General features: G+C 44.9%; 1 protein-coding gene across 1 annotated transcript in view; it reads right to left on the reverse strand.

Moving 5' to 3' along the window:
* The window catches only part of LOC135525661 (A-kinase anchor protein 6-like), a 277280-nt gene that overhangs the window by 186434 nt on the left and 65386 nt on the right, over positions 1 to 25460 (reverse strand). Inside the window, 1 exon segment of the mRNA XM_064953416.1 lies at positions 4019 to 4141. Within this exon segment, the coding sequence (XP_064809488.1) occupies positions 4019 to 4141 (123 nt within the window).

A 25460-nucleotide genomic window follows, 5' to 3' on the forward strand; every position in this document is an offset into this window, starting at 1 on the left:
GTATATACAGTACCAGTCAAAAGTTTGGACACACCTACTACGCATTCCAGGGTTTTTTCTTTATTTTTACTATTTTCTACATTGTAGAATAGTGAAGACGTAAAAACTATGAAATAACATGTGGAATCATGTAGTAACCAACCAAAAAAAAGTATTAAACAAATCAAAATATATTTTATATTTGAGATTCTTCAAAGTATCTCTCAACCAGCTTCATTAGGTAATCACCTGGAATTACTTTCAATTAACAGGTGTGCCTTGTTAAAAGTTAAGTTTTGGAATTTCTTCTTAATGCGTTTGAGCCAATCAGTGTTGTGACAAGGTAGGGGTGGTATACAGAATATAGCCCTATTTGGTAAAATACCAAGTCCATACTATGGCAAGAACAGCTCAAATATGTAAAAAGAAACGACAGTCCATCATTACTTTAAGACATGAAGGTCAGTCAATATGGGAAATTTCAAGAATTTTGAAAGTTTCTTCAAGTGCAGTCACAGAAACCATCAAGCGCTATGATGAAACTGGCTCTCGTGAGGACTGCCACAGGAAGGGAAGACCCAGAGTTACCTCTGCTGCAGAGGATAAGTTCATTAGAGTTAACAGCACCTCAGAATGCCGCCCAAATAAATGTTCAAGTAACAGACACATCTCCACAACTGTTCAGAGGCGACTGAGTAAATTAGGCCTTCATGGTCGAATTGCTGCAAAGAAACCACTACTAAAGGACACCAATAATAAGAAGAGACTAGCTTGGGCCAAGAAACAAGCAATGGACATTATACCGGTGGAAATTTGTCCTTAAGCACGCAGCCAAGACAACAAAGTGAGAGGCTTTGAAATATGTCTCTGAATGTTCTTGAGTGGCCCAGCCAGAGCCCAGACTTGAATCCGATTCCTGGTAGAGACCTGAAAATAGCTGTGCAGCAACGCTCCCCATCCAACCTGACCGAGCTTGGGAGGATTTGCAGAGAAGAATGGGAGAACTACCCAAATACAGGTGTGCCACGCTTGTAACGTCATACCCAAGAAGACGTGAGGCTGTAATCGTAGCCAAAGGTGCGTCAACAAAGTGCTAAGTAAAGGATATGATACTTATGTAAATGTGATATCATTTTTTATTTTATTTTATTTTTTAAACATTTGCAAACATTTCTGAAAACCTGTTTTGGCTTTGCCATTATGGGGTATGGGGTATTGTGTGTAGATTGATGAAGAAAAAGTCAAGGGGTCTAAATACTTTCCCGAATGCACTGTATATATAAAAGAGTGAGAAAACGGGGACCTGGAGGAGGGGGATGGGATATGCTGTTGAAGATGTTATGAGTGTTGGGGGGTGGAGGGTGAAAAAAGAGGGGGGGCTGAGGAATCCCAGGGGAGTGATGCAGTGAGGTGCTTGGAGTCATCTTAACCTTAGATTGTCATCTCCTTAGATCTTGGGCCGGCCTGTTGCTGGCGATTAGGACCCGGTCTGATCTGACCAGCGTGCTGAAGGTGTGCCGTGACAACACAGCATTGGCTAAATGCTTCTGATGGCCTGCCGCCGAGAGCAAGTAGAGGAGTACTGAACGAGGCCCGGCAGAATGGATGAAGGGGAATGGGACACCTAGCTCACTAAGTAACTGGAAGATGCCCTCGGTGACTCACTCTAACGCTGATCCAGGAACAGCCAAAATGGAGTTGTTCACACTCATAGCATGGCTCCGTCTGAAATGGTCCCCTATTCCTTGTTAGTTTGCCCTATCCCCTATATAGTGCACTACTTTTGAAACTAAGCCTATCCCAAACCATTCAGAGTTAATGGCTAACCTTAATATTTTGGACTCAATGCCTAAACTCAACCCTAACCTTAATCTGGAGTTAATGGCTAAACTTAACCTTACACACTTTGAAATGTGGCATTTGAGAAATGCTGAATTAGGTCAATTTGATTTTAGTTTTTTTGCACCTTACTTGTGGAATAATCTCCAAAACTCTCTAAAATTGGAGTTGGTGTTTGTTTTATAGGATTGTGTTTCGCTTTTCGTGTATTGATGTGTATAGTGTATATTGATGTTTGATATAGGGTTCATCTGTAAAAGAGACCTTGGTCTCAGCACGACTCCCGGTCAAAATAAAGGCTATTATAAAATAACAAAAGTTGTCACCAATTTGACACCTCTAGATGTACAACAGCAGGGATAGGCGAGTAGATTAATTCACGGGTTGTTTTTTGGGGAGCCGGAAAATAAATATAATAGTTTGTATACTTCAAACTGACCACAACTAAGCTCAAAAATAGATTGTATTTGAAAATAACTAGAATTTCATACCTTCATTACATTGATACACGAAGACGTCTCTTTTTTTCCGTGGGAATACTTGGGAACAGATTTCCTAAATTACATTTATTTTATGCTTAAATGATTTGAGTCTTTTTAAAAACATTGCTAAAACGGCCAAAAGAAATCCCTCGCGGGCCGACCACTGTGCTACAGTATGCAGTTCCTGGATTTGTAGCCCCTCGCTCCTCTCAGGCTCAGGCTCTGTCATCCCCACATCACACATACAGACAGACAGGGCAGGGACGTCATCTCACTGAAACAGGGGGAAGGACAACCCACGGGGAGGGGGTTCCCACACAAACACACGACATTAAAGAGGTTAAAGAGGTGAGCTGGGAGGTAGGAAGGCTGAGGTAGGAAATGTATTGGCTCACTCAAGCCAGAGGGGGAGATACCTGGCTACTGTCATAATGATAACAGACTAAAAAGTGACCTGCAAGGCATTTTTATCTCCAATTCTATTAGATCAGATTCTTTTTTGTGTTGGCATTACCATATTTCTGAGTAGCGTATCGTATAACTAAATGGGATGACATTGAGATCTGACATTGAAATACCAATTTCAAAGCAGCCAGCTGCAATTGAATTTAATTTAATCAGTAGGACCTTTGTAATAATGATTATCCAATAGCACTTTTTACAAAAGTGGTGCTTTAGAGAAAGGGAGAAAGCGAGAGAGAGAAGGGGGCTGTATCTAACTTCCTGTGTATTCTGTCTGTGTATTAAGGGGTTTGACACCCACTGGCTAGTGCCCTTCCACCCACCCCTCTCTCTCTCTAACTATGGGCCTCTTGTCCTGACTGTTCATTTGCCACCATTGCAGAGTGGTCTCGTTAATGTGATTTAAAGAGCTGGATCGGCCATCAAGCTCAATCAATAGCCGTTTCATTTCGCGCCATCTCTCAATGCCTTATAAAGAGGCGCCTGCTCGGCCGGGCTCACAGACATCTCGTTACCGCTCTCACAGGGGCACCGGAAAGAAGCGCAGCTCGCCGCCTCGCTAAGCTAGACTCATTCAACCTCCCTCCACCCCCAATGCTACGTGCCAGCTGCAGCCCAAGACCCAATATCGAATTGGGAGCAGCTCCCCTCCACTCCCCTCCCCTGGAGCAGGGGGTGACTGAGGAAAACAAGTGTGCCTAGCAGGGCCCGTCTCAATCAATACTAACATGTGAAGCCCTTCCCAATAAAACATTACTACATCTTCCTTCCATCAAGATGACAAACTTGGCTGCCTGTTCCACAACAAACCTCTGATACTGATAGAGATATACAGTATATATACACAGAGAGTTGTGTACAAGATTAGGGATAAAATACAAATGCATGTGTACTGGGTGTTAGTGTTGTTGGCATGAAGAACAGAGTATACACATGTTTATATACGTATAGAATTATGCAGAGATGCACTCAGCAGGGAGCTATGCAGAGGCATATTGGCTGGTCTCTCTGGATGTACGCAAAGTGTGTGTGTGTGTGTGTATGTGTGTGTGTGTGTGTGTGTGTGTGTCTGTCTGTTTGCGCATGTGTGTATGTGTGTGTGTGCACTTGCACATATGTTTGCTGTTGAGAGTGTGAGGACTTGTCAAGAAGCAGCACATCTCTTTGTTTGTATTCATATGCAGTTATGAACTGTGCACGTTGTTGCATGAGAGAGGGAGAGAGACCGTGTGTGTGACAGTGTGTGTGTGTGTCACCAGGTGTGTCTCCAGGTAGAGCTTGAGGCTGTCCATTTCAGCTTTGGGTGGCGTCCAGTTCTCTGTGGTCTCCAGGGCTTCCCTCAGCCAGCAGATAAACTCATCTAGTTTTTTCACAAAGCCCTGAGATAGAAAGAGAAAGAGAGTCAACCTACAGCAGCAACTCTGGTGTTATTCTTGTTATTATTATTATTATTGTTATTTAATATTTCATTCCTTGAGTTAAAACAACCAACTTTAGGGTGAATTGAGGGTATACACAGTACACACATCAGTTTATACACACAAACAATGGGTTGATGGGGAAGATTTCCCATTAGTACCATTGCCCTTGATCAGCTAGAGGTACTTAGTCAAAGAGGGGATGAGTGGAGAGGCTCGCTGTGTGGTGTGTGACTACTGCCATCTGCTGGTGAAGAAAGACATTGACTTCATTAATTACCACCTCAGCTCTGTACATGCAGTGTTCACCCCCTGGTGTACAGTATATGGATGCAGTAAAGCTTCACTCATTGTTCAGTGTTGGGTAATTCATGGCCCTAGAATTCAACATGATTATATTTCTCTCATTCTCCATGGCAGGCCTCCTGCTCGTTATGTGACAGTGATGAAAGATGTGGATAGATGTGGATAGAGCCCCAGTATGTATGTTTGCAGGGTCTGAGGCAGGGTCTGAGGCAGGGTCTCAGGCAGGGTCTTGGTTTTAAAGGCAGAGCTGGCAGGCTGGCACACAGGGTGTAGTATCAGTACCATCCTATTACCAGGGCCTGGATGGCGATACTAGTATAGTGGGCATAGCCAGGACCTTGCTCAGTCACTAACAAATACTCTCCCTCCTGCTCAATCTTCCTCTTTACCCCTCTCCCTTTTCCAACATAAAAAATATATTGCATTAATGTCTTGACTGTGTGCAGTAGGCTAGTCGTAAGCGGGCCATATTAGCCAGTGAGATATGCACATTACAGACACTGAGACTAGAACACAACTTCCCAGGACAGGGACATTATGTGCATTTCCTTTTCATCCTCCCTCTCCACCAGTAAAGCTTTCAACCAAGATGAATACACAGCCCCTGGTGACAACAACCAAGATGAATCCACAGCCCCTGGTGACAACAACCAAGATGAATACACAGCCCCTGGTGACAACAACCAAGATGAATACACAGCCCCTGGTGACAACAACCAAGATGAATACACAGCCCCTGGTGACAACAACCAAGATGAATACACAGCCCCTGGTGACAACAACCAAGATGAATCCACAGCCCCTGGTGACAACAACCAAGATGAATACACAGCCCCTGGTGACAACAACCAAGATGAATCCACAGCCCCTGGTGACAACAACCAAGATGAATACACAGCCCCTGGTGACAACAACCAAGATGAATACACAGCCCCTGGTGACAACAACCAAGATGAATACACAGCCCCTGGTGACAACAACCAAGATGAATCCACAGCCCCTGGTGACAACAACCAAGATGAATACACAGCCCCTGGTGACAACAACCAAGATGAATACACAGCCCCTGGTGACAACAACCAAGATGAATACACAGCCCCTGGTGACAACAACCAAGATGAATACACAGCCCCTGGTCACAACAGCATTAACGGCAGGGCTTAGCTTGTCACAGAATGGGTTTGTGGGCCAATGTAATGCGCCAGGCAGGCAGGAGGAAAAGCGTATGAATAACATGAATGAGCAACATCCCTTCTCTTCCCATCCATCCCCTCTAAACTTCTCTCAGGGAAAAAGAGAGAAAGACAGGTGGAGAGTAGAAAAAGGAAGACTGAAAAAAGACAGCGGTATAGAGGGACGGAGAGTGAGAGAAAGGCAGACTTGAACGAATTGAAAGCGAAAGAGGAAGAAAGAATGAGAGAGAGAGGGATAGAGGGAAGGAATGCTCTGCTCGTCCGTGGCGTCACACTTGACTAGGCCCCTGAGAAACCCCCAGTAGAACCTTCAGCTGCCAGCTAGCTGTCTGTTGCCATGAGGATGAAGTCATCTCCAGAGTCCCGCATGCTAATGTATTCAATCACCTCCGTGTGTGACACGTATCATCTCAGGTGGTGCGCCTGGCTGCCTCTCTCTCAGCCCCATAGCCTCACAGCCTGGCTGCCTCTCTCTCAGCCTCGCTGACTCTCTCATAGCCTCATCCTCTCTCTCAGTCCCAGCTTCTGCCCCAGCCTCTCTGTTAGACATAGCCTCATCCTCTCTCTCAGCCCCAGCCTCTCTGTTAGACATAGCCTCATCCTCTCTCTCAGCCCCAGCCTCTCTGTTAGACATAGCCTCATCCTCTCTCTCAGTCCCAGCCTCTCTGTTAGACAGCCCAAGGACAGCAGAGGAGAGAATGTGCTAATCCTCTGATTGTATGGAACCCATGGAGATGTCTGATTGGTAAAAACATTTAATCCTGTCATCGCCAAAGTGGCAACCGAAGCATCTAACAATCAGTAACAACCATTGGAAAGATACATGGCTGGTAGTACATTACAGAACTATAACAGCAAGCATTTGATTTCAATTAATTGTTTTTAATGCATGAAATGTATGCATTGCATATGCAACAAAATGCTGTTCTATTTTATATGTAGGCACTGTAGACGAGCCAAATGTGAATTCTCTCACAGTCGTCATTCTCCATTCTTGCCAGGAGGTGGCATTAAAACCACACTGTGCTATTCAGGCTTTACCAACAGGAGAGAATCCACTGTGTGGCTCACTGACAGACTGTGGAGATAAATAGTCAAAAGACTGAGTGTGCCTCCCAAAATGGCACCATATTCCCTATTTAGTGCACTACTTTTGACCAGGACCCATAATGCTCTGGTCAAATGTAGTGCACCATATAAGGAATATTGTGTCATTTGGGACAGAGTATTTTCATGGCATAATAGCTACAGTGTAAAACTACAGATAATATTTGATCATATATAGTGGAGAATGTTGATGCTAAAGGATTATACAATACTAGTTATGTCTAGGTAGTATTTATAGGCTGGCTCATAGTAACTCTACTAGCATTGACATTGTCCTGGAGACTGTGGAACAAGTGTCAGACAGACATCCCTGTGATGGCATGGCAGGATACCATGGAGTCATTCAGGACCGAGGCTCATCAGGGCTGAGGTTCTGTCACGGTCGTCATATGGAGGGGACCAAAGTGCAGTGTGGTGTGAATACATTCTTCTTTATTTACTGAAGAACATGAAGAACTCTTAAACAAAAACCAATAAGACGACCGTGACCGCTATATAAACACTGTGCTTACATGCATCATAACATAGACAATAACCCACGAAATACCCAAAGAAGATGGCTGCCTAAATATGGTTCCCAATCAGAGACAACGATAAAAACCTGCCTCTAATTGAGAACCAATCTAGGCAACCATAGACCTACAAAAACACCTAGATGGACACAACCCCATAAATCTACAAAACCCCTAGACAGTGAAAACACACATACCACCCTCGTCACACCCTGACCTAACCAAATATATAAAGAAAACAAAGAATACTCAGGTCAGGGCGTGACAGGTTCACTGACTATGGAGAATATAATATCACTACTTACTGTATGTGTTAAAGAATGGAGTGAGTGTCTCTCTCTCTCTCTCTCCAAATAATACATTATCACCCAGCTCCTTCATAGATTTGATTACATGCTCTTCATTATTTACCTAATGGTCTAATTGCATTACATATGGATGAGAAACATGAACATGAGAGGGATGCAGGAGAAGGTTGCAGTGCATTGGTCAGTAGTTGAGGTTATTCTATGTGAGAGCAGAGAGAAGACCAGGGAGCGATGTGTTTCACTAAGCTTTTAATGTGCTAGCTGGCACTGGTTTTCGCTTTTTAATATTTCTGAATGTACTCTGTAGCTCTCCTGCGTTCTTCTCTTTCTACAATAAGAATTGGATCAGAGCATACAGGTATGCAGCATGATGAGTGATCCTCAAAAGCAGGTTAGGCCATCTATGATGTATAGGTATTCAAAACTTGTCACAACCTTAATCCTCAGTCTGGCATGCTATGTGACATTGGAGGAAACCCATCCTTGTTGTGTGCTAATGCCGTATTACCATATGCAAGACGACAACAACGATTAATCTGTTCATAAATCACTTAATCTATACTGTAGCTGTCAGTATACAGCTGACCTTTGAAGATGTGTTGACATGCAAATGCATATTGACACCATTATTATGAACCAGAATGAATTAACAACACGGTCTAGTTTGGGAATACATTAACTTTGGAGTCAATCGAGTGCTGGTAAAATGACCGTATAACCACGTAACAGATGGTTATGGATGAATAACGAAAATGAAAATGTAAAAAACCTACAAAAACACCTAGATGGATTAAAATCCTTCTTTAACCCGTCTCCTCCCCTTCATCTGCACTGATTGAAGTGGATTTAACAGGTGACATCAATAAGGGATCAAAGGTTCACCTGGTCCATCTGTCATGGAAAGAGCAGGTGTTCATAATGTTTTGTACACTCAGACCCCTTCCACATGTTGTTACGTTGCTGCCTTATTCTAAAATGGATTAAATTAAATGTTTTCCTCAATCTACACACAATACCCCATAATGACAAAGCAAAAATATTTTTGGTACATAGTGGTTAGAGCATTGTACTTGTAACCAAAAGGTTGCAAGATCAAATCCCCGAGCTAACATTGGCCATGGGATGTTCAAAGTTACGGATATTTTTGTTATAACTGAACCATGATCTGTTCTTCTCAACAACTTTGTCCCTAACCTGTTTGAAGCGCTCCTTGGTCTTCATGGTGCCACTTGCTTAGTGGTGTTTCAGTCTCTTGGCCTTTCAGAACAGGTGTATATATACTGAGATCATGTGACAGATCATGTGCCACTTAAACTGCACACACGTGGACTTTATTTAACTAATTATGTGACTTCTGAAGGTAATTGGTTGCACCAAATTTGATTTGGGAGCTTCATAGCAAAGGGGGTGAATACATATGCGCGCACTACTTTTCAGTTTTACATTTTTTAAAACATTTTTGAAACAAGTAAAAAAATATATTTCACTTCACCAATTGGACTATTTTGTATACGTCCATTACATGAAATCCAAATAAAAATAAATGTAAATTACAGGTGCAACAAAATAGGAAAAACACCAAGTGGGATGAATACTTTTGCAAGGCACTGCAACTAGGCAAATAAATGAAGAACAAATTCTTATTTACAGAGACGGCCTACCCCGGCCGATGCTGGGCCAATTGTGCACCGCCCTATGGGACTCATGACCAGATGTGATTCAGCCTGGATTTGAACCAGGGACTGTAGTGATGCCACTTGCAGATGCAGAGCCTAAGAGCGCTGGGCCACTCGGGAGCCCCTGTATCTGGGGAAGGGTAACAAAAAATCTATGCAGCATTGAAGGTCCCCAAGAGCACAGTGGTCTCCATCATTCTTAAATGGCAGAGGTGGCCACCTGGTCAAACTGAACAATAGAGGGAGAAGGGCCTTGGTCAGGGAGGTGACCAAGAACCCGATGGTCACTGAAAGAGCTCCAGAGTTCCTCTTTGGAGATGGGAGAACCTTCCAGAAGGACAACCATCTCTGCAGCACTCCACCAATCAGGCTTTTATGGTAGAATGGCCAAACGAAAGCCACTCCTCAGTAAAAGGCACACGTTGGCCGCTTGGAGTTTTCCAAAAAGCAAGATTCTCTGGTCAGATGAAAGCAAGATTGAACTGTTTGGCCTGAATGCCAAGTGTCACATCTGGTTGAAACCAGGCACCGCTCATCACCTGACCAATACCATCCCCTACTGTGAAGCATGGTGGTGACAGCAGCATGCTGTGGGGAAGTTCTTCAGCAGCAGGGACTGGGAGACTAGTCAGGATCGAGGGAAACATGAATGGATCAAAGTACAGAGAGATCCTTGATGAAAACCTGATCCAGAGCTCTCAGAACTTAAGACAGGGTTGGAGGCTCACCTTCCAACAGGACAACTAAGCCCACAGCCAAGACAACGCAGGAGAGGCTTTGGGACAAGTCTCTGAATGTCCTTAAGTGGCCCAGCCAGAGACTTGAACCGGATCGAACATCTCTGGAGAGACCTGAAAATAGTTGTGCAGCAACACTCCCCATCCAACCTGACAGAGTTTGAGAGGATCTGCAGAGAAGAATGGGGTGAACTCCCCAAATAGAGGTGTGCCAAGCTTGTAGCGTCATAGCCAAGAAGTCTCGGGGCTGTATTCTCTGCCAAAGGTGCTTCAACAAAGTACTGTCTGAATACTTATGTAAATGTAATATTTCAATATTTTTATACATTTGCACAAATTTCAAAAATTCAGTTTTTGCTTTGCAATTATGGGGTATTGTGTGGAGATTGATAAGGGAAAAATGTTTTCATCCATTTTAGAATAAGGCTGTAATGCAACAAAATGTGGAAAAAGTGAAGGGGTCTGAATACTTTCCAAATGCACTGTATGTGTATATACTATATATAGTACCAGTCAAAAGTTTGGACACACCTACTCCTTCCAGGGTTTTTCTTTATTTGTTCTATTTTCTACATTGTAGAATAATAGTTAAGACATCAAAGCTATTGTTAGGTTCTAATTCTCAGAGTAAAACTTGACGGACACTTCATCCCAGAGGGTCAATACAGCTGCATTCAGACAAAAACATTTCACACAAACACGGATATTTAAACCTTTCTCCTAGGCTGAGTCTCCACTTACCCATCCGAACAAACGTTGTATCTTTACTGCTAGGCAGTCAGTAATATGGCCATAAACTTTTCTTTCTCCCTTAATGTGACCTGACCTGACCTCAACTTGTGCTGCCAACACACGGACTCAACTCCAGCCACTTTAATAATGGGAATTGATGGGAAATGGTGTAAAATATATCACTAGCCACTTTAAACAATGCTACCTAATATAATGTTTACATACCATACATTATTCATCTCATATGTATATATATATACTGTACTCTATATCATCCACTGCATCTTTATGTAATACATGTATCACTAGCCACTTTAACTATGCAACTTTGTTTACATACTCATCTCATATGTATATACTGTACTCGATACCATCTACTGTATCTTGCCTATGCTGCTCTGTACCATCACTCATTCATATATCTTTATGTACATATTCTTTATCCCCATACACTTGTGTATAAGACAGTAGTTTTGGAATTGTTAGTTAGATTACTTGTTGGTTATTACTGCATTGTCGGAACTAGAAGCACAAGCATTTCGCTACACTCGCATTAACATCTGCTAACCATGTGTATGTGACAAATAAAATTTGATTTGATTTGATTTTGATTTGAACTCCCTTCGTCACTAATCCATGGCTCTCTCACCTTATCCAATGCCTGCCACATATGATTGCTTCCCCATGTTCAGCACATTCCAAGCTTAATTGCACACACTATATACCTTCCTCCTACAGATGACCAGATGACACCATTCTGGTGTAGACCCTCTAACCCTAAGCACTCAATATTTCAATAGGATTCATGATATAATGTCAACATTATATTACCCTCTCTCCCTCAGTGACATGAATAAGTATATTTCATATTTTCAGAACCCTTTGCCTTGATGACAGCTATGCACACTCTTGGCATTCCCTCAACCAGCTTCATGAGGTAGTCACCTGGAATGCATTGCAATTAACAGGTGTGCCTTGTTAAAAGTTCATTTGTGGAATTTCTTTCCTTCTTAATGCGTTTGAGCCAATCAGTTGTGTTGTGACAAGGTAGGGTTGGTATACAGAAGATGGTCTTTCACCAAATAGGTCTAAGTCCATCTTATGGCAAAAACAGCTCAAATAAGCAAAGATAAATGAAAGTCAATCATTACTTTAAGACATGAAGGTCAGTCAAGCCGGAAAATTTCAAGAACTTTGAAAGTTTCTAAGTGCAGTCACAAAAACCATCAAGCAATATGATAGCGCCATAAAGGATGGCTGCTGTTTCATTGGCTCTTAAACAACCATGCTATTTTGTTTGTTTTTTCACATTGTTTGTAACTTATTTTGTACATAATGCTGCTACCGTCTCTTATGACCGAAAAGATCTTCTGGACATCAGAACAGCGATTACTCACCTCGAATTGGACAAAAGAAATATATTTAATGAGTCGGACGGGAAGGATATACTTCAAACACGCGAACAGGCCCTCATCCCCATCATTCGCTGGAGAAAGAAACTGAGATTTCGCAGAAAGCGATCAGGGTGCCTTGTGAGGATCAGGCAACAAGTGGCTAATCTGCCTTTGCCATCCGTACTGTTAGCCAACGTTCAAATCGCTGGAAAATAAATGTGACAAACTGAAAACACGTATATCCTACCAATTGTAAAGTGGCTGTTCCACTGGATGTCATAAGGTGAATTCACCAATTTGTAAGTCGCTCTGGATAAGAGCGTCTGCCAAATGACTTAAATGTAATGTAAATGTAATGGGACATTAAAAGCTGTAGACCACACTATCTACCTAGAGAGTTGCAATCTGTATTTTTGTAGCTGTCTACATACCACCACAGACCGATGCTGGCACTAAAACCGCACTTAATGAGCTGTATACCTCCATAAGCAAACAGGAAAATGCATATCCAGATGCGGCGCTCCTTGTGGCCGGGGACATTAATGCAGGGAAACTTAAATCAGTTTTACCTCATTTCTATCAGCATGTTAAATGTATAACCAGAAGGAAAAAAAGTCTTGACCACCTGTACTCCACACACAGAGACGAGTACAAAGCTCTCCCTCACCCTCCATTTGGCAAATCTGACCATAATTCTATCTTCCTGACTCCTGCTTACAAGCAAAACATTAAAGCAGGGAGCACCAGTGCCTCGGTCTATAAAAAAGTGGTCAGATGAAGCAGATGCTAAACTACAGGACTGTTTTGCTAGCAGACTTTAATATGTTCTGGGATTCCTCCGATGGCATTGAGTAGTACACCACATCAGTCACTGGCTTCATCAATAGGTGCATCGATGACGTGGTCCCCACAGTGACTGTACGTACATACTAGAGGTCAACCGACTATGTTTTTTCAACGCCGATACCGATTATTGGAGGACCAATAATACCGATTAATCGGCTGATTTATGTATATATATATTTGTAATAATGAAAATTACAACAATACCGCATGAAGACTTATTTAATAATACGTAAATAAAAATCTATTTAGTCTCAAATAAATAATGAAACATGTTCAATTTGGTTTAAATAATGCCAAAACACAGTGTTGGAGAAGAAAGCAAAAGTGCAACATGTGACATGTAAAAAAGCTAACGTGTAAGTTCCTTGCTCAGAACATGAGAACATATGAAAGCTGGTGGTTCCTTTTAACATCAGTCTTCAATATTCCCAGTTAAGAAGATTTAGGTTGTAGTTATTATAGGAATTATAGGACAATTTCTCTCTATACCATTTGTATTTCATATACCTTGGACTATTGGATGTTCTTATAGGCACTATAGTATCGCCAGCCTAATCTCCGGAGTTGATAGGCTTGAAGTCATAAACAGCGCTGTGCTTCAAGCATTGCTAAGAGCTGCTGGCAAATGCAGGAAAGTGCTGTTTGAATGAATGCTTACAAGCCTGCTGTTGCCTACCACCGCTCAGTCAGACTGCTCTATCAAATAATAGACTTAATTATAATATAATAAACACACAGAAATATGAGCCTTAGGTCATTAATATGGTCAAATCCTGAAATCATTTAGAAAACCAAACATTTATTCTTTCAGTGAAATACGGAACGGGTGGCATCGCTAAGTCTAAATACTGCTGTTACATTACACAACCTTCCATGTTATGTCATAATTATATACAATTCTGGAAAATGTATTTGTTAGGAAGAAATAGACTTCACATAGTTCACAACGAGCCAGGTGGCCCAAACTGCTGCATATACCCTGACTCTGCTTGCACAGAACACACAAGAAGAGAAGTGACCCAATTTCCCTAGTTAATATTGCCTGCTAACATGAATTTCTTTTAACTAAATATGCAGGTTTAAAAAAAAAATAATTTTAAGAAAAGCATTGATGTTTATGGTTAAGTACATTGGTGCAACGACAGTGCTTTTTTTCGGGAATGCGCTTGTTAAATCATCACCCGTTTGGAGAAGTAAGCTGTGATTCAATGATAAATTCACAGGCACCGCATTGATTATTTGCAACGCAGGACAAGCTAGTTAAACAAATAATATCATCTACCATGTGTAGTTAACTAGTGATTATGTCAAGAACGATTGTTTTTTATGAGATAAGTTTAATGCTAGCTAGCAACTTACCTTAGCTCCTTGCTGCACTCGCGTAACAGGTGATCAAATCAAATCAAATTTTATTTGTCACATACACATGGTTAGCAGATGTTAATGCGAGTGTAGCTGTCATGTCTTGTTATGTCTGTTCCTGTCCTTTCTCTTCATTCTCTCTCTCTGCTGGACTTTTTAGGTTACCTTCTCTGTCTCTCATTCCTCAGCTGTTCTACATCTGCCCTAACTAGCTCTTTCACTCTTCCCCACCTGTTCTCTCTTCCCCCTCTGATTAGGTCTCTATTTCTCTCTCTGTTCCTGCTACTTTCAGTGTCTGATTCTTGTTTGTGTTTTTTGATGCCAGAAGCAAGCTGTCGTCTCGTTTGCTTCCACCTTGTCCTGTCCTGTCGGAGTCTGCCTGGCAGGAGCATCCTGCACTATACTAACGTTCTTTTTGTTCCGCTGACAACGTTGGAAGAGGATTTATGCCATTCCTGTATTTTCATTAAAGAACTCTGTTTTCTGTTAAAACCGCTTTTGGGTCTTCACTCAAGCTCATAACAGAAGAATCAGACCAAGAATGGACCCAGCGGCTCCGGACCCTTTTCACTCCGCCGTCGAGATCCAGGGAGCGATGCTAGGCAGACACGAGGAGGAATTGTCTGCTGCTCAACATGCCGTTGAGACCCTGGCCGTCCAAGTCTCCGACCTCACAAGACGGGTTCACCAACTCCACCTCGATCCACCGCCCACTTCCAGGGTTTCCGAGTCTCCGGAGCCCAGGATCAACAACCCGCCGTGTTACTCTGGGGAGCCCACTGAGTGCCGCTCATTCCTCACTCAGTGTGATGTGGTGTTCTCTCTCCAGCCCAACACTTACTCCAGGAGCGCAGCCCGCATCGCCTACGTCATTTCTCTCCTTACCGGACGGGCGCGTGAGTGGGGCACGGCAGTCTGGGAGGCGAGGGCTGAGTGTATTAACCAGTATCAGGACTTTAAGGAGGAGATGATACGGGTTTTTGACCGTTCTGTTTTTGGCGAGGAGGCTTCCAGGGCCCTGTCTTCCCTATGTCAGGGGAATAGATCCATAACGGATTATTCTATTGAGTTTCGCACTCTCGCTGCCTCTAGTGACTGGAACGAGCCGGCTTTGCTCGCTCGTTTTCTGGAGGGTCTCCACGTCGAGGTTAAGGATGAGATCCTCTCCCGGGAGGTTCCTTCCAGTCTGGACTCCTTAATAGCTCTCGCTATTCGCATAGAGCGACGGTTTGATCTTCGTCGCCGAGCTCGTGGAAAGGAGCTCACGTTCTCCGTTGCTCCCCTCTCCACATCACTGCCACCTGCCGCATCACTGCCACCCTCCTCCGCCGGCTCGGATGCTGAGCCTATGCAGCTGGGGGTATTCGCATCTCGGCCAAGGAGAGGGAACGGAGAATCACCAATCGCCTCTGTCTCTACTGCGGCTCCGCTGGTCATTTTGTCACCTCATGTCCAGTAAAAGCCAGAGCTCATCAGTAAGAGGAGGGCTACTGGTGAGCGCAACTACTCAGGCCTCTCCTTCTGGATCACGCACTACCTTTCCGGTCCATCTCCGCTGGCCCGGTTCATCTGCTTCCTGCAGTGCCTTGATAGACTCTGGGGCGGAGGGCTGTTTTATGGACGAGACCTGGGCTCGGGAACATGACATTCCTCTCAGACAGTTAGGGAGCCCAGGGCCTTGTTCGCTTTAGATGGTAGTTCTCTCCCCAAGATTCAGCGTGAGACGCTGCCTTTAACCCTCACTGTCTCTGGTAATCATAGCGAAACCATTTCTTTTTTAATTTTTCGTTCACCTTTTACACCTGTTGTTTTGGGTCATCCCTGGCTAGTGCGCCATAACCCTTCTATTAATTGGTCTAGTAACACTATCCTATCCTGGAATGTTTCTTGTCATGTAACCTGTTTAATGTCTGCTATCCCTCCTGTTTCCTCTGTCTCTTCTTCACAGGAGGAGCCTGGCGATTTGACAGGGGTGCCGGAGGAGTATCACGATCTGCGCACGGTGTTCAGTCGTTCCAAGGCCACTTCTCTCCCTCCACACCGGTCGTATGACTGTAGTATTGATCTCCTTCCGGGAACTACTCCCCCGGGGTAGATTATACTCTCTGTCGGCTCCCGAACGTAAGGCTCTCGAGGATTATTTGTCGGTTTCGCTCGACGCCGGTACCATAGTCTCCTCCTCCTCCCCCGCCGGAGCGGGGTTTTTTTTTGTTCAGAAGAAGGACGGGTCCCTGCGCCCATGCGTGGATTATCGAGGGCTGAATGACATAACAGTTAAGAATCGTTATCCGCTTCCTCTTATGTCTTCAGCCTTCGAGATCCTGCAGGGAGCCAGGTTTTTCACCAAATTGGACCTTCGTAACGCCTACCATCTCGTGCGCATCAGGGAGGGGGACGAGTGGAAGACGGCGTTTAACACTCCGTTAGGGCACTTTGAATACCGGGTTCTTCCTTTCGGCCTCGTTAACGCTCCAGCTGTCTTTCAGGCACTAGTTAACGACGTCCTGAGAGACATGCTGAACATTTTTGTTTTCGTTTACATGGACGATATCCTGATTTTTTCACCGTCTCTCTCGATTCATGTTCAGCACGTGCGACGCGTCCTCCAGCGCCTTTTGGAGAACTGTCTTTATGTGAAGGCTGAGAAGTGCACTTTTCATGCCGCCTCTGTCCCTTTTCTCGGTTCCGTTATTTCCGCTGAGGGCATTAAGATGGATCCCGCTAAGGTCCAGGCTGTCATTGATTGGCCCGTTCCTAAGTCACGCGTCGAGCTGCAGCGCTTTCTGGGCTTCGCTAATTTCTACCGTCGTTTCATCCGTAATTTCGGTCAGGTGGCAGCTCCTCTCACAGCCCTTACTTCTGTTAAGACGTGCTTTAAGTGGTCCGTTTCCGCCCAGGGAGCTTTTGATCTTCTTAAGAATCGTTTTACATCCGCACCTATTCTTGTTACACCTGACATCTCTAGACAGTTTGTTGTTGAGGTTGACGCGTCAGAGGTGGGCGTGGGAGCCATTCTTTCTCAGCGCTCTCTCTGACGGCAAGGTCCATCCTTGCGCGTTTTTCTCTCATCGCTTATCGCCGTCAGAACGTAACTATGATGTTGGTAATCGCGAACTGCTCGCCATCCGCTTAGCCCTAGGCGAATGGCGACAGTGGTTGGAGGGGGCGACCGTTCCTTTTGTCGTTTGGACTGACCATAGGAACCTTGAGTACATCCGTTCAGCCAAACGACTTAATGCGCGTCAGGCTCGTTGGGCTCTGTTTTTCGCTCGTTTCGAGTTTGTTATTTCTTATCGTCCGGGCTCAAAAACACCAAACCTGATGCTTTATCTCGTCTCTTCAGTTCTTCTGAGGTCTCCACCGACCCCGATGGGATTCTCCCTGAGGGGCGTGTTGTCGGGTTGACTGTCTGGGGAATTGAGAGGCAGGTAAAGCAAGCACTCGCTCACACTCCGTCGCCGCGAGCTTGTCCTAGGAACCTTCTGTTCGTTCCCGTTCCTACTCGTCCGGCCGTTCTTTAGTGGGCCCACTCTGCCAAGTTAGCCGGCCACCCCGGCGTTCGGGGTACGCTCGCTTCCATTCGCCAGCGTTTCTGGTGGCCCACTCGGGAACGTGACGCGCGTCGATTTGTCGCCGCTTGTTCGGTCTGCGCGCAGACTAAATCTGGGAACTCTCCTCCTGCCGGCCGTCTCAGACCGCTTCCCATTCCCTCTCGACCGTGGTCTCACATCGCTTTAGATTTTATCACCGGACTGCCTTCATCAGCGGGGAAGACAGTTATTCTTACGGTTGTCGATAGATTCTCTAAGGCGGCTCATTTCATTCCTCTCGATAAGCTCCCTTCTGCTAAGGAGACGGCTCAGATCATTATCGAGAATGTTTTCCGAATTCATGGCCTTCCGTCTGACGTCGTTTCCGACAGAGGTCCGCAGTTCACGTCTCAATTTTGGAGGGAGTTTTGCCGTTTGATTGGGGCTTCCGTCAGTCTCTCGTCCGGCTTTCATCCCCAGTCTAACGGTCAAGCCGAACGGGCCAATCAGACTGTTGGTCGCATTTTACGCAGTCTTTCTTTTCGTAACCCTGCGTCTTGGTCAGAACAGCTCCCCTGGGCAGAGTACGCCCACAACTCGCTTCCCTCGTCTGCTACCGGTCTATCCCCTTTTCAGTGTAGCCTCGGGTACCAGCCTCCGCTGTTCTCATCTCAGCTCGCCGAGTCCTGCGTCCCCTCCGCTCAGGCTTTTGTCCAGCGTTGCGAGCGCACCTGGAAGGGGGTCAGGTCGGCACTTTGCCGTAATAGGGCGCAGACTGTGAGGGCCGCTAATAAGCGTAGGACCAAGAGTCCTAGATATTGTTGCGGTCAGAGAGTATGGCTCTCCACTCAGAACCTTCCCCTTAAGACAGCTTCTCGCAAGTTGGCCCCGCGGTTCATTGGTCCGTTCCGTATTTCCCAGGTCATTAATCCTGTCGCAGTGCGACTTCTTCTCCCGCGCTATCTTCGTCGCGTTCACCCGGTCTTCCATGTCTCCTGTGTTAAGCCCGTTCTTCGCGCCCCCGCTCGTCCCTCCCCCCACCCCATCCTTGTCGAGGGCGCACCCATCTACAGGGTTCGTAAGATTTTGGACATGCGCCCTCGGGGCCGTGGTCATCAGTACTTAGTGGATTGGGAGGGGTACGGTCCTGAGGAGAGGAGTTGGGTTCCCTCTCGGGACGTGCTGGACCGTTCGCTGATCGATGATTTCCTCCGTTGCCGCCAGGTTTCCTCCTCGAGTGCGCCAGGAGGCGCTCGGTGAGTGGGGGGGTACTGTCATGTCTTGTTATGTCTGTTCCTGTCCTTTCTCTTCATTCTCTCTCTCTGCTGGTCTTTTTAGGTTACCTTCTCTGTCTCTCATTCCTCAGCTGTTCTACATCTGCCCTAACTAGCTCTTTCACTCTTCCCCACCTGTTCTCTCTTCCCCCTCTGATTAGGTCTCTATTTCTCTCTCTGTTCCTGCTAATTTCAGTGTCTGATTCTTGTTTGTGTTTTTTGATGCCAGAAGCAAGCTGTCGTCTCGTTTGCTTCCACCTTGTCCTGTCCTGTCGGAGTCTGCCTGGCAGGAGCATCCTGCACTATACTAACGTTCTTTTTGTTCCGCTGACAACGTTGGAAGAGGATTTATGCCATTCCTGTATTTTCATTAAAGAACTCTGTTTTCTGTTAAAACCGCTTTTGGGTCTTCACTCAAGCTCATAACAGTAGCGAAATGCTTGTGCTTCTAGTTCCGGCAATGCAGTAATAACCAACGAGTAATCTAGCTAACAATTCCAAAACTACTACCTTATACACACAAGTGTAAAGGGATAAAGAATATGTACATAAGGATACATATATGAGTGATGGTACAGAGCAGCATAGGCAAGATGCAGTAGATGGTATCGAGTACAGTATATGATGAGTAATGTAGGGTATGTAAACATAAAAGTGGCATAGTTTAAAGTGGCTAGTGATACATGTATTATATAAAGATGGCAAGATGCAGTAGATGGTATCGAGTACAGTATATACATATACATATGAGATGAGTAATGTAGGGTATGTAAACATTATATTAAGTGGCATTGTTTAAAGTGGCTAGTGATACATTTTGTCCATCAATTCCCATTATTAAAGTGGCTGGAGTTGAGTCAGTGTGTTGGCAGCAGCCACTCAATGTTAGTGGTGGCTGTTTAACAGTCTGATGGCCTTGAGATAGAAGCTGTTTTTCAGTCTCTCGGTCCCTGCTTTGATGCACCTGTACTGACCTCGCCTTCTGGATGATAGCGGGGTGAACAGGCAGTGGCTCGGGAGGTTGTTGTCCTTAATGATCTTTATGGCCTTCCTGTGACATCGGGTGGTGTAGGTGTCCTGGAGGGCAGGTAGTTTGCCCCCGGTGATGCGTTGTGCAGACCTCACTACCCTCTGGAGAGCCTTACGGTTGTGGGCGGAGCAGTTGCCGTACCAGGCAGTGATACAGCCCGACAGGATGCTCTCGATTGTGCATCTGTAGAAGTTTATGAGTGCTTTTGGTTACAAGCCGAATTTCTTCAGACTCCTGAGGTTGAAGAGGCGCTGCTGCGCCTTCTTCACGATGCTGTCTGTGTGGGAGGACCAATTCAGTTTGTCTGTGATGTGTACGCCGAGGAACTTAAAACTTACTACCCTCTCCACTACTGTTCCATCGATGTGGATAGGGGGGTGTTCCCTCTGCTGTTTCCTGAAGTCCACAATCATCTCCTTAGTTTTGTTGACGTTGAGTGTGAGGTTATTTTCCTGACACCACACTCCGAGGGCCCTCACCTTCTCCCTGTAGGACGTCTCGTCGTTGTTGGTAATCAAGCCTACCACTGTTGTGTCGTCCGCAAACTTCATGATTGAGTTGGAGGCGTGCGTGTTGAGGATCAGCGGGGTGGAGATGTTGTTACCTACCCTCATCACCTGGGGGCGGCCCATCAGGAAGTCCAGTACCCAGTTGCACAGGGCGGGGTCGAGACCCAGGGTCTCGAGCTTGATGACGAGCTTGGAGGGTACTATGGTGTTAAATGCTGAGCTGTAGTCGATGAACAGCATTCTCACATAGGTATTCCTCTTGTCCAGATGGGTTAGGGCAGTGTGCAGTGTGGTTGAGATTGCATCGTCTGTGGACCTATTTGGGCGGTAAGCAAATTGGAGTGGGTCTAGGGTGTCAGGTAGGGTGGAGGTGATATGGTCCTTGACTAGTCTCTCAAAGCACTTCATGATGACGGAGGTGAGTGTTAAGGGGCGGTAGACGTTTAGCTCAGTTACCTTAGCTTTCTTGGGAACAGGAACAATGGTGGACCTCTTGATCAGCCTGCCACGTAGTCTCCTTGTGGAGTGCAATGTAATCAGCGTCCAAAAATGCAGATTACCGATCGTTATGAATCAGCCATGCCGATTAATAGGTCAACCTCTAGTACAAACCCCAACCAGAAGCTATGGATTACAGGCATAATTCGCACTGAGCTAAAGGGTAGAGCTGCCGCTTTCAAGGAGCAGGACTCTAACCTGGAAGCTTATAAGAAATCCCGCTATGCCCGCCGACGATCCATCAAACAGGCAAAGAGTCAATACAGGACTAAGATTGAATCATACTACCCCGTCTCCGACATTGGTTAGATGTGTGAGGGCTTGCAAACTATTACAGACTACAAAGGGAAGCACAGCTGAGCGCTGCCCAGTGACACGAGCCTACCAGACGAGCTAAATAACTTCAGTGCTCGCTTCGAGGCAAGTAGTAACACTGAAGCATGCTTGAGAGCATCAGCTGTTCCGGACGACCATGTGATTCACGCTCTCCGCAGCCAATGTGAGTAAGACCTTTAAACAGGTCAACATTCACAAGGCCGCAGGGCCAGATGGATTACCATGACCCGTAATCCAAGCATACGCTGACCAACTAGCAAGTGTCTTCACTGACATTTTCAACCTATCCCTGTCTGAGTCTGTAATACCAACATGATTCAAGCAGACCACCATAGTCCCTGTGCCCAAGAACACTAAAGTAACCTGCCTAAATGACTACAGATCCGTAGCACTCACATCTGTAGCCAGCTTTGAAAGGCTGGTCATGGCTCACATCAACACCATTTTCCCAGAAACCCTAGAGCCACTCCAATTTGCATACCGCCCCACAGGTCCACAGATGGTGCAATCTCTATTTCACTCCACACAGCCCTTTCACACCTGGACAATGAACACATATGTTAGAATGCTATTCATTGACTACAGCTCAGGGTTCAACACCATAGTGCCCTCAAAGCTCAGTAAGATAAGGAAGGACCCTGGGACAAAACACCTCCCCCCGCAACTGGATCCTGGACTTCCTGACGGGCCACCCCCAGGTGGTAAGGGTAGGAAGCAACACATCCGCTACGCTGATCCTCAACAGGGGGGCCCCACAGGGGTACGTGCTCAGTTCCAGATTGTGGACAACAGGAAAAGGAGGGCCGAGCACTCCCCCATTTTCATCAACAGGGCTGTAGTGGAGCAGGTTTAGAGCTTCAAGTTCCTTGGCGTCCACATCACCAACAAACTAACATGGTCCAACACCGTAAGACAGTCGTGAAGAAGGCACAACAAAACCTATTCCCCCTCAGGAGACTGAAAAGATTTGGCATGGGTCGGCAGATCCTCAAAAGGTTTTACACCTGCACCATCGAGAGCATCCTGACGGATTGCATCACTGCCTGGTATGGCAGCTGCTCGGCCTTTGACCGCAAGGCACTACAGAGGGTAATGCGAACGGCCCAGTACATCACCGGGGCCAAGCTTCCTGCCATCCAGGACCTCTACACCAGGCGGTGTCAGAGGAAGGCGCTAAAAATTGCCAAAGACTGCAGCCACCACAGTCATAGACTGTTCTCTCTGCTACAGCACGGCAAGCGGTACCGGAGCGCCACGTCTAGGTCCAAGAGGCTTCTAAACAGCTTCTACCCCCAAGCCATAAGACATCTTATCAAATGGCTACCCAGACTATTTTCATTGCCCACCCCTTCTATGCTGCTGCTACTCTCTGTTATTATCTAAGCATAATCACTTTAATAACCCTACATGTACATATTACCTTGATTACCTCGACTAACTGGTGCCCCCAAACATTGACTCTGTACTGGTACCCCCTGTATATATTGCCCCACTATTGTTATTTACTGCTGCTCTTTAATTATTTGTTATTCTTATCTCTTACTTTTTTTGTGGTATTTTCTTAAAACTGCATTGTTGGTTAAGGGCTTGTAAGTAAGCATTTCACTGTAAGGTCTACATCTGTTGTATTCGGCACATGTGACAAATAACATTTAATTTGATTTGAAACTGGCTCTCATGAGGACCGCCACAGGAAAGGAGGACCCAGAGTTACCTCTGCTGCAGAGCATAAGTTCATTAGAGCTACCAGGCAAAATTAATGTTTCACAGAGTTCAAGTAGCAGACACATCTTAACATCAACTGTTCAGAGGAGACTGTGTGAATCAGGCCTTCATGGTCCAATTGCTGCAAAGAAACAACTACTAAAGGACACTAAGATAATAAGAAGAAGAAGAGACTCGCTTCGGCGCCAAGAAACACAAGAAATGGACATTAGACCGGTGGAAATCTGTCCTTTGGTCTGATGAGTCCAACCGCCGTGTCTTTGTGAGACGCAGAGTAGGTGAACAGATGATCTGGAGAAGGTGTGCTGGTCATTGTCAACACCCAACACACCTCCAGGCTGTGTAGGGGTTATTTTGACCAAGAAGAAGAGTGATGGAGTGCTGCATCAGATGACCTGGCATCCACAATCACCCGACCTCAACCCAAATGAGATAGTTTGGAATGAGTGAAGGAAAAGCAGCCAACAAGTGCTCAGCATATCTGGGACCTCCTTCAAGACTGTTGGAAAAGCATTCCAGGTGAAGTTGGTTGTGAGAATGTCAAGATTGTGTAAAGTTGTCATCAAGTAAAAACGTGATGAAACTTGGTTTCTCCTTGCTGAAACCAGCAAAAATAGTATTTGGTTGACTAGGCAACACCTCGCACAATGCATCAGCAGCTGCACACAAATAAATAGAATGAAATTAAACAGGTTTGGAACTTCTAACCCTGGCAATTTGACTGGTAAACTCATGGTCAATGTTATCTGGGATCCTTGGGACATCCCGACCCTAACCATAACCATAACCATTTTAAAATGTCAACTTCAATGGGATAGGGACGTCCCAAGGATTCCGGACAGCACAGACCTTAAACTCAAGGGTACACTCGCAATGGCTGCCTGCCTGGTATTGTGATGCAATAATAATGTCGAATGTTCATTAAAAATGATTGAACTGATGTGGCTAATGCAATTGGTACACTCGCAATGGACTCCAGTCCACTAGGGATGGGAACAGTTATTCGAACACTCGAACGGACATTAATATTCAACTACTTGTGTGAGTATTACTTTTTACACCCAAAAAATGTATAGGCCTATTATAACAATGTAAAGAATTTTCTACATATGTTTGTTTTGCAACTTGTGGACAAAATCTTTACAGCAGGTATCAACTATGACTACGCTCTTGGCATCTTTTAGATTTATTCAAAGCGTTTGACACAGTTGATCATGAAATATTACTTTCTTAATTGTATTAATACTATTTTCATGATTATTCAAATAATTGGTTATATAGTTATGTTTATGATAGAGAACAATGTGTTTATGCAAACGTTTGGGCATCTACCAGGGCCAAGATATCCTGTCGGGTGACACAGGGTTGGATGATTGAACCATTGTTATTTCTAATCTAAATCAATAACCCTAATGTCTTCTAGTACACCATACGAACTATATAAATAACCCTGCTGCTGTGTCTTCTACCATACTAAACTATATCAATGACCTTGCTGCTGTGTCTTCTACCATACCATACTAATCTACATCAATGACCTTGCTGCTGTTTTCTGCCATACAATACTAATCTATATCAATGACCTTGCGCTGTGTCTTCTACCAAACTAATCTATATCAATGACCTTGCTGCTGTGTCTTCTACCATAATAATCTATATCAATGACCTTGCTGCTGTGTCTTCGACCATACCATACTAATCTATATCAATGACCTTGCTGCTGTGTCTTCTATCATACCATACTAATCTACATCAATTACCTTGCTGCTGTCTTCTGCCATACCATACTAATCTATATCAATGACCTTGCTGTTGTGTCTTCTACCATACCATAATAATCTATATAAATGACCTTGATGCTGTGTCTTCTACCATACCATACTAATCTATACCAATGACCTTGCTGCTATGTCTTCTACCATACTAATCTATATCAATGACCTTGCTACTGTCTTCTACCATACCATACAAATCTATACCAATGACCTTGCTGCCGTGTCTTCTACCATACTAATCTATATCAATGACCTTGCTGCTGTGTCTTCTACCATACCATACAAATCTATACCAATGACCTTGCTGCCGTGTCTTCTACCATACTAATCTATATCACTGACCTTGCTGCTGTGTCTTCTACCATACTAATCTATATCAATGACCTTGCTGCTGTGTCTTCTACCATACCATAATAATCTATATCAATGA

The sequence above is a fragment of the Oncorhynchus masou genome, chromosome 32, assembly GCF_036934945.1.
Source record: "Oncorhynchus masou masou isolate Uvic2021 chromosome 32, UVic_Omas_1.1, whole genome shotgun sequence".
NCBI lineage: Eukaryota > Metazoa > Chordata > Actinopteri > Salmoniformes > Salmonidae > Oncorhynchus > Oncorhynchus masou.